The following is a 16,065-nucleotide window of genomic DNA, read 5'->3' on the forward strand; positions in this document are numbered from 1 at the left end:
CTCCCTTCCCACCATTGCCGTTCCTACTGAGCTGGGCAGCCCCAGAACCCCTCCACACAGACAGGCAGTGCTAACAGTCATCCACCCTGTGGACAACAGAGCCTAGAGCCGCGTGTGCAGGAAACTCCTGTCCAGACCCCATCCCACCCCCCCACACGGAGGGTCCTTGAAGCCCACACAGTGGCTTCTCTAATGCACAGGTCTTGTACCTGTGCCCAGGTGCTTTGGTCAATGCTGTCGCAACCTTGAAATTCTTAACTATGGAATAGCTCATCCTTACACTTCCCTTTTATGAGTGAAGTCTGATGGACCTTGGTGCACTGTGAGCAGAGCAGATGCACACAGCACAGGCCCCAGGGGTGACCAGGCTGCATGTGGGGACAAGGTGGACACAAAGTCCGCCCACCCCCCAGGTGAGTGAAGGTGGTGACTGCACCAGGAAGCCATGCTTGCTTAGACCCAGAACTGAATTCCAACACAGAGTGGAGGCAATGGCGTTCTTAAGAGTTGACCACACCCTCCCCTCTGTGAATGACCTCTGCTCTGTCCTGATCCTTCCAGAATGGGTTCAGGAGGCTGAAGTCCCCCCAGTCACCAGAAGACACCAAGGGGTGAGTGGGCTATGGGGTGGTGGGGGAGGGAGGTGGTAACTCCAGGACTGGGGGCAATGGCCCTCAGTTCCCTCCCTGTGCCAGGCTTGTAAGGTGTCTCTACATGAACTGTGTCAGTAATAACCATCCACTATTATTTTCTTGTTTCTTTCATGCTTTCTTAAAGGAACACATTTGTCTGTAGCTTGGTTTCCCTACAGGAAGGGAAGCCATGTAAACTCCCCATCTTCCATGGCTTGTGGTTGGGGCCACATGAGTGAGAGAGAGTTAAGGGTGATGCAGGCAGAGGGGCTTCAACTGAAATACGGTGGGGACCCAGAAACTTGCAGGGGCTTCTCACCTGCATCTCCCACTAGAGCAGGGCCTAGAATCCCCTGGAAGCCTGAACAGGTCGAAGCTTCTGCCTCCCCTCCCCTCCCCTCCCCTCTCCTCCCCTCAAAAAGCTGGTTCCTGGCCCAACCCACAACACCCCCAAATCCCCCATCACCCACAGCCCTTCACAGGCCCTCCCTCACAGAAGTGGGACGGCCTGCACAGTGGTAGCGATGGTGTGTGACCCCAGAGCTTGGGGTCTCAGCTGACCGTGAGCAAGGGGGCTGGTGCTTTACACGCCTTCCCAGGCCAGGGAGATGCCAGCAGCCACAAGCCATGATCTGAAGCAGAGTTGGGGGGGGGTGTTGATGTGAGCTGTCTGAGGTCCCATCCTGTCCCCATGACAGCAGCCAGGCCTCACCTGACACTGTGACTGCCCTGCATGGGCACGCAAGACAGCAGCAGTCACGGTGACAGGACAGCCAGCTGACTCCACTGCATGCTCCACTCTGACCACAGAGGCCCCGCAGCTGTACCTGCCCCACCTGGGCACTGCTCTGCTTGGCTGCCAGGGCTTGGGGACCCTGGGTGTGTAGGTGAGGGCAGAGCATCAGAGGTCAAGCCTGCTTTCAGCCTCCAGACCCACCCTGGTCGCCAGACCCATGAGCCCAACCAGTATCTGAAGCCAAGATGCCTTTGGGAGAATGACACCACAGACGCTGACCTCAGAGCTCAGACTCCTGGAAATTTACTAAACAGGTTTTTTTTTAGTCTTTTTTTTTTAAAGTAGGAGGTTGGCAGGAAGAGGGAGAGGAATGACTTCTTTGGTGCTGCAGTGGTTAAAAATCTGCCTGCCAATGCAGGAGACATGAGTTCAATCCCTGATCTGGGAAGAGCCCACATGCTGTGGAGCAACTAAGCCTGTGCCCAACTACTGCAGCCCAAGTGCCTAGAGCCCATGCTTCCCAACAAGAGAAGCCACCACAGTGAGAAGTTCAAGCACAGAAACTAGCAAGTAGCCCCCACTCCCTACAACCAGAGAAAAGCCCACATAGCAACAAAGACCCAGCACAGCCAAAAATAAATAACTTATTTTTAAAAAAGGAGAATGCTGCAGCATTCCCTGCTGGTCCAGCGGCTAAGACTCTGAGCTCCCAACACAGGGGGCCAGGTTCAACCTCTGGTCAGGGCACTAGATCCCACATGCCACAACTGAAGACCCTGTGTACCACAACTAAAACCCAGTGCAGCCGATTAAACAAATATTTAAAAGTAGGAGGCGGGGTGGTCCTAAGATGGTGGAGGAATAGGAAGAGGAGACCACTTTCTTCCCCACAAATTCATCAAAAGATCATTTGAATGCTGAGCAACTTCCACAAAACAACTTCTGAACGCTGACGGAGGACATCAGGCACCCAGAAAGGCAGCCCATTCTCTTCGAAAGGAAGTAGGATAAAATATAACAGACAAAAAGAGAGACAGAAGAGTTAGGGAAGGACACCCATCCTGGGGAGGGAGTCGTGAAGAAGGAGAAGTTTCCAATCACCAGGAAACCCTCTCACTAGCAGGTCTGTGGGAAATTTTGGAATCGCAGAGGGCAACATAACCAGGAGGGGGGAAAAATTCCACAGAATATGTGCCTTAACCACAACTCCCAGCTGAGAAATAGCCCAGACACTCACATCTGCCACAGCAAGCAGGAGAGGAATGGGTTGCATGTTTGGGGAAAGGACTGGGCCTGAATGCCCTGAGGACAATCTGAGGGAACTAAGGTGAGATAGAAACCCAAACTGTGGGATAGCCAGAGAGAGAGAGAACTGTCCTATGAAAGCTCTAACCTAAGGCACAGCCTGGCAGGCTTACAGAACAAAGGACTGAGTGAACAGCAAAGGAGAGCTAGCTAGCTGTGGACTGGCCCCTCACCCCGCTGGAGGCAGAGAGGCAGGCGGGCGACAGCCAGAGCTGGAAGGCGAGTGGCAATCTTGGCCCCAGAGACGGCATCCTCCACCAAACTGTGAGCAGGCTCCCAGTTGCTAACCACATCTTCCTGGGATCCTGGATGGTTGACATCTGCCAGGAGGGTGGCAGCCTGAGATCAGCCCCCCCCAGAAGAGACACATGGCACACCTGAGACAGTGCTCTTCTGGCACACATGGGACATCAAGCGGCTGGGACCAGGGAGGTGATTAAGACACCCGGCCCACCTGGGGCAGTGCGCTTGCCAAGCACCTGGTCGCCTGAGTTGCCTGGACCTGGGAAGGGCACAAAATGCAGGTCCAACCCAGTCTGTGCCTTTTTGGAGTACCCGAGAACCTGAACCTGAGCAGCTCAGATCAGGGAAGTGCACAAAATGCAGGGCCAGCTTTGGACAGTTCCCCTGCAGAGCAACCTGGAGCCTGAGCAGTGTAGACTGGGAAAGCACAGGCCATCATGAGCTGGGGCAAACCCCTTGTGGTCCATACACCACGAGCACTCCCCACACATGCCAGTGATACTTGTTTGCAGTGTTCCCACTCCCCACAACACAACTGAACAAGTGAGCCGAAATAAGTGACCACCTTCACTCCCTTGTGTCAGCGTGGAAATTAGACACTGAAGAGACTTGCAAACAGAGGAAGGTAAAATAAACAAAGAAGAGGGAGCCGCTCTGGAAGTGACAGGTGCAGCAGATTAAAACCCTGTAGTTAGCATTGACTAAGCATTGGAAGGGGCCTATAGACCTTGAGAAGAAGTATAAGCTGGAACAGGGAACTATCTGAAACTGAACTGACCCCACACTGCCAGCAGCAGCTCCAGAAAAACTCCTAGATATATTTTTACAATTATCATTTTAAAATTATTTTATTTTTAAGCTCTTTATTACTCCTTTAATTTTCATTTTTAAAACCTACTATTACTTTGCAAAAAAAGACCCTATTTTTAAAGCAAATTTCACATGTACATTTTTTATAAGTTTTTGTTACTGATTTTGTTTTGTATTTTTAATATTGTATTTTTGAGAATCTAACCTCTACTCTAGATTTTTAATCTTTGCTTTTTGGTATTTGTTACCTTTATTTTGTACCTTTAAGAATCTAATCTTTAGTACCCATTTTTACTTAGGGCTGTGATTATTGGCTTGATTGCTTTCTCCCCTTTTGACTCTCCCTTTTCTCCCCCAGGTCACCTCTATCTCCTCCCTCCCCCTTCTCTTCTCTACTTAACTCTGTAAAGTGTGTTCTGGACTGTGGAGAACACTTAGGGAGCTGATTACTGGCTAGATTGTTCTCTCCCCTTTTGACTGACCCTCTTCTCCTGATCACCTCTGTCTCCCTCCTCCCTCTTCTCTTCTTCATATAACTCTGTGAACCTCTCTGGGCATCCCTCACTGTGGAGAATCTTTTCACCATTAAGCTAGGTGTTTTATCATCAGTGCTGTATGGATGGAGAAGTCTTGAGGCTACTGTAAGAATAAGACTGAAAGCCAGGGGCAGGAGGCTTAAATCCAAAACTTGAGAAAATCAGAAAACTCCTGACTCCAGGGAACATTAATCAACAAAAGCTCATCCAAAAGCTTCCATATCTACACTGAAACCAAGCTCCACCCAAGAGCCAATAAGTTCCAGGGAAAGACATACCATGCTAATTCTCCAGTAACGCAGGAACATAACCCTGAGCATTAATATACAGGCTGCCCAAAGTCACACTAAACCCATAGACACCTCAAAACTCACTACTGGACACTTCACTGCACTCCAGACAGAAGAGATCCAGCTCCACCCACCAGAACACTGATGTAAGCTTCCCTAACCAGGAAACCTTGACAAACCACTAGTCCAAGCCCACCCACAGGGGGAACCTCCACAATAAAGAGAACAAAAAACTTCCAGCATACAGAAAGGCCACCCCAAACACAGCAATCTAAACAAAATGAAAAGGCAGAGAAATATTCGACAGGTAAAGGAACGTGGTAAATGCCCACCAAACCAAACAAAAGAAGAGGAGATAGGGAGTCTACCTGAAAAAGAATTCAGAATAATGATAGGAAAGATGATCCAAAATCTTGAAAACAAAATGGAATTAAAGATAAAGAGACTGGAGGCAAGGATTGAGAAGATGCAAGAAATGTTTAACAAGGACGTAGAAGAAATTATAAAGTGTCAATCAGTAATGAATAATGCAATAACTGAGATCAAAAGCACTCTGGAGGGAACCAACAGTAGAGTAACTGAGGCAGAAAACAGGATAAGTGAGGTGCAAGATAGAATGGTGGAAATATATGAAGCAGACAGGAATAAAGAAAAAAGAATTAAAATAAATGAGGACAACCTCAGAGACCTCTGGGACAATGTTAAATGCCCCAACATTCGAATCATAGGAGTCCCAGAAGAAGGAGACAAAAAGAAAGGCCATGAGAAAATACTTGAGGAGATAATAGTTGAAAACTTCCCTAAAATGGGGAAGGAAATAACCACCCAAGTCCAAGAAACCCAGAGGGTCCCAAACAGGATAAACCCAAGGCGAAATACCCCAAGACACATATTAATCAAATAAACAAAGATCAAACACAAAGAACAAATACTAAAAGCAGCAAGGGAAAGCAACAAATAACATATAATGGATTCCCATAAGGATAACAGCTGATCTTTCCATGGAAACTCTTCAGGCCAGAAGGGAATGGCAGGACATACTTAAAGTGATGAAAGAAAAAAAACCTACAACCCAGATTACTATACCCAGCAAGGATCTCATTAAAATATGAAGGAGAAATCAAAAGCTTTACAGACAAGCAAAAGCTGAGAGAATTCAGCACCACCAAACCAGCTCTTGAACAAATGCTAAAGGATCTTCTCTAGACAGGAAACAGAGAAAAAGTTTATAAACTTGAACTCAAAACAACAAAGTAAATGGTAACGGGATATACTTATCAATAATTACCTTAAATGTAAATGGGTTGAATGCTCCAACCAGAAGACAAAGACTGGCTGAATGGATACAAAAACAAGACCCCTATACATGCTGTCTACAAGAGACCCACCTTAAACCAAGGGACACATACAGACTGAAAGTGAATGGCTGGAAAAAGATATTTCATGCAAATGGAGACCAAAAGAAAGCAGGAGTAGCAATACTCATATCAGATAAAATAGACTTTTAAATAAAGGCCATGTAAAGAGGCAAAGACAGACACTACATAATGATAAAAGGGTCAATCGAAGAAGAAGATATAACAATTATAAAGATATATGCCCCCAACATAGAAGCATCACAATGTGTAAGGCAAATGCTAATAAATATGAAGGGGAAATTAACAGTAACACAATGATAGTGGGAGATTTTAATACCAAACTCACATCTATGGATAGATCAACTAAACAGAAAATTAGCAAGGGAACACAAACTTTAAATGATCTAATGGACCACTTAGACCTAATTGATATCTATAGGACATTTCACCCCAAAACAACGAATTTCACCTTTTTCTCAAGTGCACATGGAACCTTCTCCAGGATAGATCACATTCTGAGCCATAAATCTAGCCTTGGAAAATTAAAAAAATTGAAGTCATTCCAAGCATCTTTGCTGAACATAATGTGGCAAGATTAGATGTCAACTATGGGGAAAAATTTAAAAACACAAACACCCTCTTCCAAAAACACAAGATAAGACTCTACACATGGACATCACCAGATGGCCAAAACCAAAATCAGATTGATTACATTCGTTGCAGCCAAAGATGGAGAAGCTCTATACAGTCAGCAAAAACAAGACCAGGAGCTGACTGTGGCTCAGATCATGAACTCCTTATTGCCAAATTCAGACTAAAGTTGAAGAAAGTGGGGAAAACCAATAGACCACTTAGGTATGACCTAAATCAAATCCCTTATGATTATACAGTACAAGTAAGAAATAGATTTAAGGGACTAGATCTGATAGAATGCCTAATGAACTATGGACGGAGGTTTATGACATTGTACAGGAGACAGGGAGCAAGACCATCCCCAAGAATAAGAAATGCAATAAAGCAAAATGGCTGTTTGAGGAGGTCTTACAAATAGCTGTGAAGAGAAGTGAAAAGCAAAGGAGAAAAGGAAAGATATACCCATTTGAATACAAAATTCCAAAGAAAAGCAAGGAGAGATAAGAAAGCTTTCCTCAGTGATCAGTGCAAAGAAATAGAGGAAAACAATAGAATGGGAAAGACTAGAGAGCTCTTCAAGAAAATTAGAGATACCAAGGGAATATTTCATGCAAAAATGGGCACAATAAAGGACAGAAATTGTATGGACCTAACAGAAGCAGAAGATATAAGAAGAGGTGGCAAGAATACACAGAAGAACTGTACAGAAAAGATCTTCATGAGCCAGATAATCACGATGGTGTGATCACTCACCTAGAGCCAGACATCCTGGAATCTGAAGTCAAGTGGGCCTCAGGAAGCACCACTACGAACAAAGCTAGTGGAGGTGATGGAATTCCAGTTGAGCTATTTCAAATCCTGAAATATGATGCTGTGAAAGTGCTGCACTCAATATGCCAGCAAATTTGGAAAACTCAGCAGTGGCCACAGGACTGGTAAAGGCCAGTTTTCATTCCAATCCCAAAGGAAGGCAATACCAAAGAATGTTCAAACTACCACACAATTGCACTCATCACATGCTAGTAAAGTAATGCTCAAGATTCTGCAAGCCAGGCTTCAGCAAACGTGAACCGTGAACTTCCAGATGTTCAAGCTGGTTTTAGAAAAGGCAGAGGAACCAGAGATCAAATTGCCAACATCCTTTGGATCATCAAAGAAGCAAGAGAGTTCCAGAAACATCTATTTCTGCTTTATTGACTATGACAAAGCCTTTGACTGTGTAAATCACAATTAACTGTGGAAAATTCTGAAAGAGATGGTATACCAGACCACCTGACCTACCTCTTGAGAAGCCTGTACGCAGGTCAGGAAGCAACAGTTAGAACTGGACATGGAACAACAGACTGGTTCCAAACAGGAAAAGGAGTACGTTAAGGCTGTATACTGTCACCCTGCTTATTTAACTTATATGCAGATTACATCATGAGAAATTCTGGGCTGGATGAAACATAAGCTGGAATCAAGATTGCCGGGAGAAATATCAATAACCTCAGATATGCAGATGACACCACCTTTATGGCAGAAAGTGAAGAAGAACTAAAGAGCCTCTTGATGAAAGTGAAAGAGGAGAGTGAAACAGTTGGCTTAAAGCTCAACATTCAGAAAACTAAGATCATGGCATCTGGTCCCATCACTTCCTGGCAAATAGACGGAGAAACAGTGGAAACAGTGGCTGACTTTATTTTTGGGGGCTCCAAAATCACTGCAGATGGTGGTTGCAGCCATGAAATTCAAAGACAGTTATTTCTTGGAAGGAAAGTTGTGACCAACCTAGACAGCATATTAAGAAGCAGAGACATTACTTTGTCAACAAAGGTCCATCTAGTCAAGGCTATGATTTTTACAGTGGTCACGTATGGATGTGAGAGTTGGACTATAAAGAAAGCTGAGTGCTGAAGAATTGATGCTTTTGAACTGTGGTGTTGGGGAAGACTCTTGAGAGTCCCTTGGACTGCAAGGAGATCCAACCAGTCCATCCTAATGAATCAGTCCTAGATGTTCATTGGAAGGACTGATGTTCAAGCTGAAACTCCAATACTTTGGCCACCTGATGTGAAGAGCTGAGTCATTTGAAAAGACCCTGATGCTGGGAAAAATTGAGGGCAGGATGAGAAGGGGATGACAGAGGATGAAATGGCTGGATGGCATCACTGACTCAATGCATATGAGTTTGGGTAAACACCAGGAGTTGGTGATAGACAGGGAGGCCTGGCGTTCTGTGGTTCATGGGGTCACAAAGAGTCAGACACGACTGAGCAATTGAACTGAACTGAGGGCTCTTTCCCTCTCTCTGGATCCCCTCCCTTCCCTGATTAGCACCTCTTCCAATCTGCCCTTTGGAGCAGTAGGTCATGGAGCTGGGAGTCTATTCCCAACTAGAAACAGGGGACATGGGAAAGTCTTCTGTGCCCAGGAGCCCCACAGTGTCCTGCTCGATTTCACTACTAGGCCCTGACCCTACACTGACTATGGCCTTGCGCTGTCTGAGATGGCCTGAACTTTCCCAATCTGTCCTCTTAACTCTCTCCCTAACTAAGGCCCTGAGCTGTCTGTGATGGCTTGAGCAGTCGGTGATGGCCTGAGCTTTCCCAAACTGTCTTTTTAAATCTCTCTCTAACTAAAACCCTGATGTTGGTCTTAACAAACACTGACAGTGTCCCTGGGACACTAAAGTGTCTTTCTCTAAGGTCTTCCAGTTTTCTCTGAGGCCCTGACACTCTCCCTAATTAATCCCTTAACTCCACCTTTAAGTGAAGGCCTGATGCACTGCCTCACTCAGGCACTGATGCTCTTACTAAGGCCTTGACGGAGCCTCTACTTGAGGGCTGATACTGTCTGTAACCAATTCTCTGACTCTTTCCCGAACAAACACCCTCATTTTGCCTCTAAATAACACCCTGAGCCTCGTCTTAATGCACTGATGATGTCCCTAATAGGCCTCAATATGCCTGCTTTTGCCATGATCCCGTCCGTAGCTAAGGCCCTGAATATGTATCAAAGTAGGTCTCTGATGCTGTCCCTAACTAACACCCTGACGCTAGCCCTATTAAGGTCCCGAGATGCTGCTAAGTAACAGCCTGAACTTCTTTAAGGCCCTCAAGTTATCTCTAACTGAAGCCTTGAAACTGTCTTTAACTAAGCCCCAGAACTGACCCTAGCTAAGGCCTGAACTATATTTTATGAAGGCCCTAAACCCTTCCCTAACCCTGACACTGCCCCTAATTGAGGCCATGATACTGTCCCTTATAGCCTAAGCTGTCACAAAATACACCTGATCCTAGTACTAAGGCCCTGACTATATCCCTAAGAAAGTCACAGAAGTACATCTAACTAACAGCCTGAACTATCTCTTACTCAGGCCATGAAGTTATCTTTGAGGTCCTAACACTGCTCCTAATTAAGGCCCTGTTGCTGGCCCTAAGTAATGTCCTGCTGCTGAATCTGAGTTCCTGATACTCTTCCTGTTAACCTTTGCCCTGCTAACAAGAGTTTTGCCAAGAGAACACACTGGTCATAGCAGGCACCCTCTTCCAACAACACAAGGTAAGACTCTACACAGGGACACCACCAGATGGTCAATACCGAAATCAGATTGATTGCATCCTTTGCAGCCAAAGATGGAGAAGCTCTATACAGTCAGGAAAAACAAGACCGGGAGCTGACTGTGGCTCAGATCATGAACTCCTTATTGCCAAATTCAGACTTAAGTTGAAGAAAGTAGGGAAAGCCACAAGGCCATTCAGGTGTGACCTACATCAAATCCCTTATGATTATCCAGTGGAAGTGACAAATATATTCAAGGGATTAGATCTGATAGAATGCCTGAAGAACTATGGACGGGTTCATGACTTTGTGCAGAAGGCAGTGATCAAGACCATCCCCAAGAAAAAGAAATGTAAAAAGGCAAAATGGTTGTCTGAGGAGGCCTTACAAATAGATGAGGAAAGAATAGAAGCTAAAGGCAAAGGAGAAATGAAAGATATACCCATGTGAATGCAAAGAATAGCAAGAAGAGAAAAGAAAGACTTCCTCAGGGATCAGTGCATAGAAAGAGAGGAAAACAATAGAATGGGAAAAACTAGAGATCTCTTCAAGACAATTAGAGATACCAAGGGACTATTTCATGTAAAGATGGGCTCCATAAAGGGCAGAAATGGTATGGACTTAACAGAAGCAGAAGATATTAAGAAGAGGTGGCAAGAATACACAGAAAAACTATACAAAAAAGATCTTCATGATAACAACAATGGCGTGATCACTCATCTAGAGCCTGACATCTTGGAATGCAAAGTCAAGTGGGCCTTAGGAAGCATCACTATGAACAAAGCTAGTGGAGGTGATGCAATCCCAGTTGAGCTATTTCAAATCCTCAAAGATGATGCTGTGAAAGTGCTGCACTCAATATGCCAGCAAATTTGAAAAACTCAGCAGTGGCCACAGGACTGGAAAAGGTCAGTTTTCAAATCAGGAAAGGTGTACATCAAGGCTGTATATCATCACCCTGCTTATTTAAATTCTATTCAGAGTACATCATGCTAAATGCCAGGCTGGATTAAGCACAATTTGGAATCAAGATTGCCAGGAGAAATATGAATAACCTCAGATACACAGATGACACCAGCCTTATGGCAGAAACTGAAGAAGAACTAAAGAGCCTCTTGATGAAAATGAAAGAGGAGAGTGAAAAAGTTGGCTTAAAACTCAACATTTAGAAAAGTAAGATCATGGCATCTGGTCCCATCACTTCATGACAAACAGATGGGAAAACAATGGAAACAGTGAGAGACTTTATTTTCTTGGGCTTCAAAATCACTGCAGGTGGGGACTGCAGCCATGAAATTCAAAGACACTTGTTCCTTGGAAGAAAAGCTATGACCAACCTAGATAGCATATTAAAAACCAGAGACATTACTTTGCTGACAAAGTTCCATCTAGTCAAAGGTATGGTTTTTCCAGTAGTCATGTACAGATGTGAGAGTTAGACTATAAAGAAAGCTGAGTGCTAAAGAATTGATGCTTTGGAACTGTGGTGTTGGAGAAGACTCTTGAGAGTTCCTTGGGCTGCAAGAAGATCACAACAGTCAATCCTAAAGGAAATCAGTCCTGAAGATTCATTGGAAGGACTGATGCTGAAGCTGAAGCCCCAATATTTTGGCCACCTGATGCAAAGAACTGACTCATTTGAGAAGACCCTGATGCTGGGAAGGATTCAAAGGAGGGGGAGAAGGGGATGACAGAGGATGAGATGGTTGGATGGCATCACCGACTCAATGGACATGAGTTTGAGCAAGTTCTGGGTGTTGGTGATGGACAGGGAAGCCTGGCATACTGTAGCCCATTGGGTCGCAAACTGCTGGACATGAAAGCCACTGAACTGAACTGAAGCTCTTCCTAACTAAGGTCTTGATGCTGACTCTACCTAAGGCGCTGACACTGTCATTAATAACCTAATTCTTTACCTATATAACAGCTTATTTGTGGGCCTAATTCATGACCTGACAATGGCCCTATTTCCCTGATCCTGTCCCTTCATAAGGTCAAGAACCTCCTCCTCACTAAGGCCCTGACAATCTCAGTAATAATGACCTGACTTTCCCCCTAAGTAACACCCTGATTTTGTCACTAAGTAATGCATTGACATGGGTTCTAACTACAGGCCTAATGCTGGTCCTATTGAAAGCCCTGAGATATCCATAAGGAACAAACTTAACTGAAGCCTTGACACTGTCCCTAGCTTAGGCCTTGATGCTGTCCCTCATAGTCCATGTTGTCACTAAATATCCCTCTGATCCTGTCCATAACTAAGGCCCTGAATATGTCCCTAAGAAAGTCTCTGAAGTGTCCCTAATGAACAGCCTGAACTGACTCTTGCTAAGGCCCTCAAGTTATCTCTAAGGTCCTGACACTGTCTCTAAGGCCTTGATGCTTGCACTAACGACCTGATGCTGACCCTTACTAAGTTCTTGCCTGGGAGTTGTCCCAGGTTGCTGGGCAGCTTCCTGTTTTCCTCATCTCTTGCCAGCTGCCTGCCATTGGCCAATCTAAGATTCTGTGGTGCAGTGGTCCCACACAGGATGTGCCTGAGGAGGCTTACCTACAGGAGGATGGTCTCAGCCATTCCACCCTCCAAGGGACAGTGGCTCAGGGTGGTAATCTCTCAGCCAGTGTCTGACCTCAGGTTCTGTGTCCCTATTTGGTGTAAAACCCTTGGAGTTACTTCAATAACATTTTAAAATGGATCTCCCCTTCAGTGTATTTATAGGATAAATTTTTACTGAATTAAAATTCAAGAACATTATTAGAATGAGCAGGAAGACACAGGATGCCCCCCAGTGATCTATTACTTGGAGGATTTTACAATTCTCATGAGAAAACACTCACTCTCGTCACCCTCTAGGCATCAGCGTGAGGTAGGAATCATCTGCATACTTTATTTATTCCTCTGATTTTCATAGAACTTTTCCTTCAGGAGAAATCTCTGGGCTCTGCAGGAACTGTGAGTGGTGACTATCAGGTAAATCTGAGATTGAAAAGCAAGAGGAAAAGAGAAGGTGAGGAGATGAGAATTCTTGATGGAGAAGCAGGGGCATCCATGTTCAATCTCAACCTGAGAGTCTGAGTTAGTATCCAGTGAAAAGAAGGACCACCAGGACCTGGTCCCACTGTCCTTGTCACCTGGTATGGGGACTGGAGACACCTAAACTGCCCTGACCACTTTCAGAGAAATAAAATGGTGGGAGAACACAGGAGCCACATTGGAAAAGGTCACTTCTATGAAGTAAGATGCACTTTTCAAGAAAGTGGAGGATGGTCTCTTGGTTCTCAAAGACTTGCAAAGACTCTGTGTTCTTCTGGATACATGTTGAAGCCTCCAGTCTTTGAGGGCAGTGATGAGAAGGAACTGGACTCAAAACCATCCAGAACTCACTCCTTGAGGGTGCTGAGGATGACCAGTGTCCAGCCCAAGGTTGTGGGGCCTGAAACCCCCTTATCACCTGGGACGGGAGGGGCCCCACGGGCACCCCACTGGACCAGTGGGGTCTTGGCTTGTAGGCTACAGACCTTTATCAGGTACATGATCTGCAAACATCTTGTGCCATTTTGGATGGCGGATCTTTTTCCTTACTCCTTTTGTGCACAACAGCTTTTGTTTTGAAGAAGTCTAACTCATCTCTTTTGTCTTTTATTGTTTGTGCTTTTGGTAGCAGATCTAAGAAATCGTGGCCAAATCCAAGGTCATGAAGGTTTTCTCTCATGTTTTCTTCTATGGGGTGTATAATTTTGGTTCTTACATCTAGGCCTTTGATCCATTTTGAGTTCATTTTATATAGAAAGGGAAGTAGGGGTCCAACTTTGTTTTCATGTGGGATTTGCTTGTCCCAGCACCTGTGCTAATTTTGGGGGGAACATATTTGCAAATGATGCCACCTAAAAGGTGTAATTTCCAAAATACACAAACAGCTCATGCATCTCAAAATAAATAAATAAATAAATAAATGGGCAGGTCTAAATAGACATTTCTCCAAGAAGACATACAGATGATCAACAGGCACATGAAAATACACTCCACACTGCTAATTATTAGAGCAATGCAAATCAAAACCACAATGAGCTGTCACCTCATAGTCATCAGAATGGCATCAATAATATGTCTACAAATAACAAATGCTGGTTGGGGGGTGGAGAAAACGAAATCTCCTACACTATTGGTGGGAATTGGTGCAGCCACTGTAGAAAACAGCACGGAGGATCCTCAAAAAACTAAAAAGAGTGTTGCCATATGAATGAGCAATCCCATTCCTGGGCATATATCCAGACAAAGCCATAATTTGAAAAGATACATTCATCACTATGTTCATAGCAGCACTACTCCAACAGCAAAGATGTGAAAGCAACCTACCTATCCAACAACTGGTGAATGAATAAAGATGTGTGTGTGACTCTGGTGTGTTTATATATATATACATATATATATATATATATATATATATATATATGTGAGTATCTCCCATGCACACATGAGGTACACACATTATTTAACTTATTTGGGCAACTATGTGAAAGTAATTAATATCACAAAACTGTATACTTAAAATGAATTAAATGGTTAATGCCATGTTTTGTATTTTTTTTTTTTGTTTTGTTTTTTTTTGTGTTTTTTTTGTTTTGTATTTTTAATGACAATGAGAAAAAAGTGTAGTGGTCATAATTGTTACAATTTAAATGAATATTAAAAACATCCTTAATGAGAAATGCCATATCATAAAAGGCCAACCAGATCCCATACTCATCTTGTCTGGTTTAAATCCATCAAGGCTGTCCAAATGAGGGGAAAACTCAGTAATGGTTCCAAGAAAAGCAAATTGGATCAGGATGGAAAAATATATCTTCACACAGCTGGGACAGCAGGTGAAAGTAGAAGTGGACCTGTGTATTAAATTATAACACAGAAATCATGATTTCCTCATGAGGGGGGGGGGGCGGCGGGGGCTAGGTGTTGGGTCCTCAGGAGAGTGTCACTGTTTTGGGTAGAACACACTGAACATTTTGGGTGAATTGGCAAATATGAATATTTTTTTGCCATTATTAAAAGCTTTCTATACATTTTATTTTTAAAATTTTATTTATTTATTTATTTTTTTGGTTGTCAAATGATCCTTTATTTTTCTTTTTCCTTTGCAGTTCTTAACTAGCTGGGCACTCCACTGCACCACTGTTGATATCATCTATGATGTCATGAGGGTGGCGGCCATCAACATTGCAGCCCACAGGCTGGGCGGTCTCCAGGATCTCTTTAATGGTTCCAGAAAGTTCTCTAGCTAGAGACCGATGCCACATCTGCCGGGCAATGTTTACGATCTCATCAAAAGTGATGTTTCCACTGTGCTTAATGTTTTTTTGCTCCTTTCTCTCCCTTGGTGGTTCCTTGAGGGCTTTGATGATCAGGATAGAAGCAGAAGGTACCACCTCAGTCTGGGCTTGTCTGTTCTGAATGGTCAGTTTCACTGTAATCCTCAGACCCTTCCAATCACCCGTTGCCTTGGTGATGTCATCACCGACCTTTTTTGGAGACAGGCCCAAGGGGCCGATCTTGGGGGCCAGGGCAGATGTGGCACTGACTTCCCCACTGGTGCACCTCAAGTACATGACTTTGATCTCGTTGGGGTCTAACTTAGGCAGCATGGTGGAGGCAGCTGGTGTCGGATGAACCCGGATTCGGGATGACCGAAGAAAGTTGCTCCTTTGCCTCCTCCTAGCGGAAAGCCAAAAGCTAAAAGCTTTCTATACATTTTAAATTGGTGGAAAGTGAGTTAATTTTCAAAACAACCATGATAATACCATTCAAGAAATCAGGTAAGACAGGCATCAAAAGTTGTTATAGAGGCCAAGACTTATCAGACCAAGTTCAACTGAAGTTGTGACACTTATTTCCCTTGTAGGAGTCCATATGGTATTAGTACTAAGAAGCATCGTGGGAAGAGGGTGTTAGTAGCCACTAAGTTGTGGGACCTGTGGATGATC

General features: G+C 44.4%; 1 protein-coding gene across 1 annotated transcript; it reads right to left on the minus strand.

Moving 5' to 3' along the window:
- Positions 1 to 15,178: 15,178 nt before the first annotated feature.
- LOC122435417 (60S ribosomal protein L12-like) lies at positions 15,179 to 15,741 on the minus strand. Its single transcript, XM_043459578.1, has one exon. The coding sequence runs from the start codon at positions 15,724 to 15,726 to the stop codon at positions 15,229 to 15,231; it is 498 nt and encodes a 165-aa protein (XP_043315513.1). The 5' UTR covers positions 15,727 to 15,741; the 3' UTR covers positions 15,179 to 15,228.
- Between the last annotated feature and the right edge of the window lie 324 nt (positions 15,742 to 16,065).

Source organism: Cervus canadensis, chromosome X (genome assembly GCF_019320065.1).
Source record: "Cervus canadensis isolate Bull #8, Minnesota chromosome X, ASM1932006v1, whole genome shotgun sequence".
Taxonomy (NCBI): domain Eukaryota; kingdom Metazoa; phylum Chordata; class Mammalia; order Artiodactyla; family Cervidae; genus Cervus; species Cervus canadensis.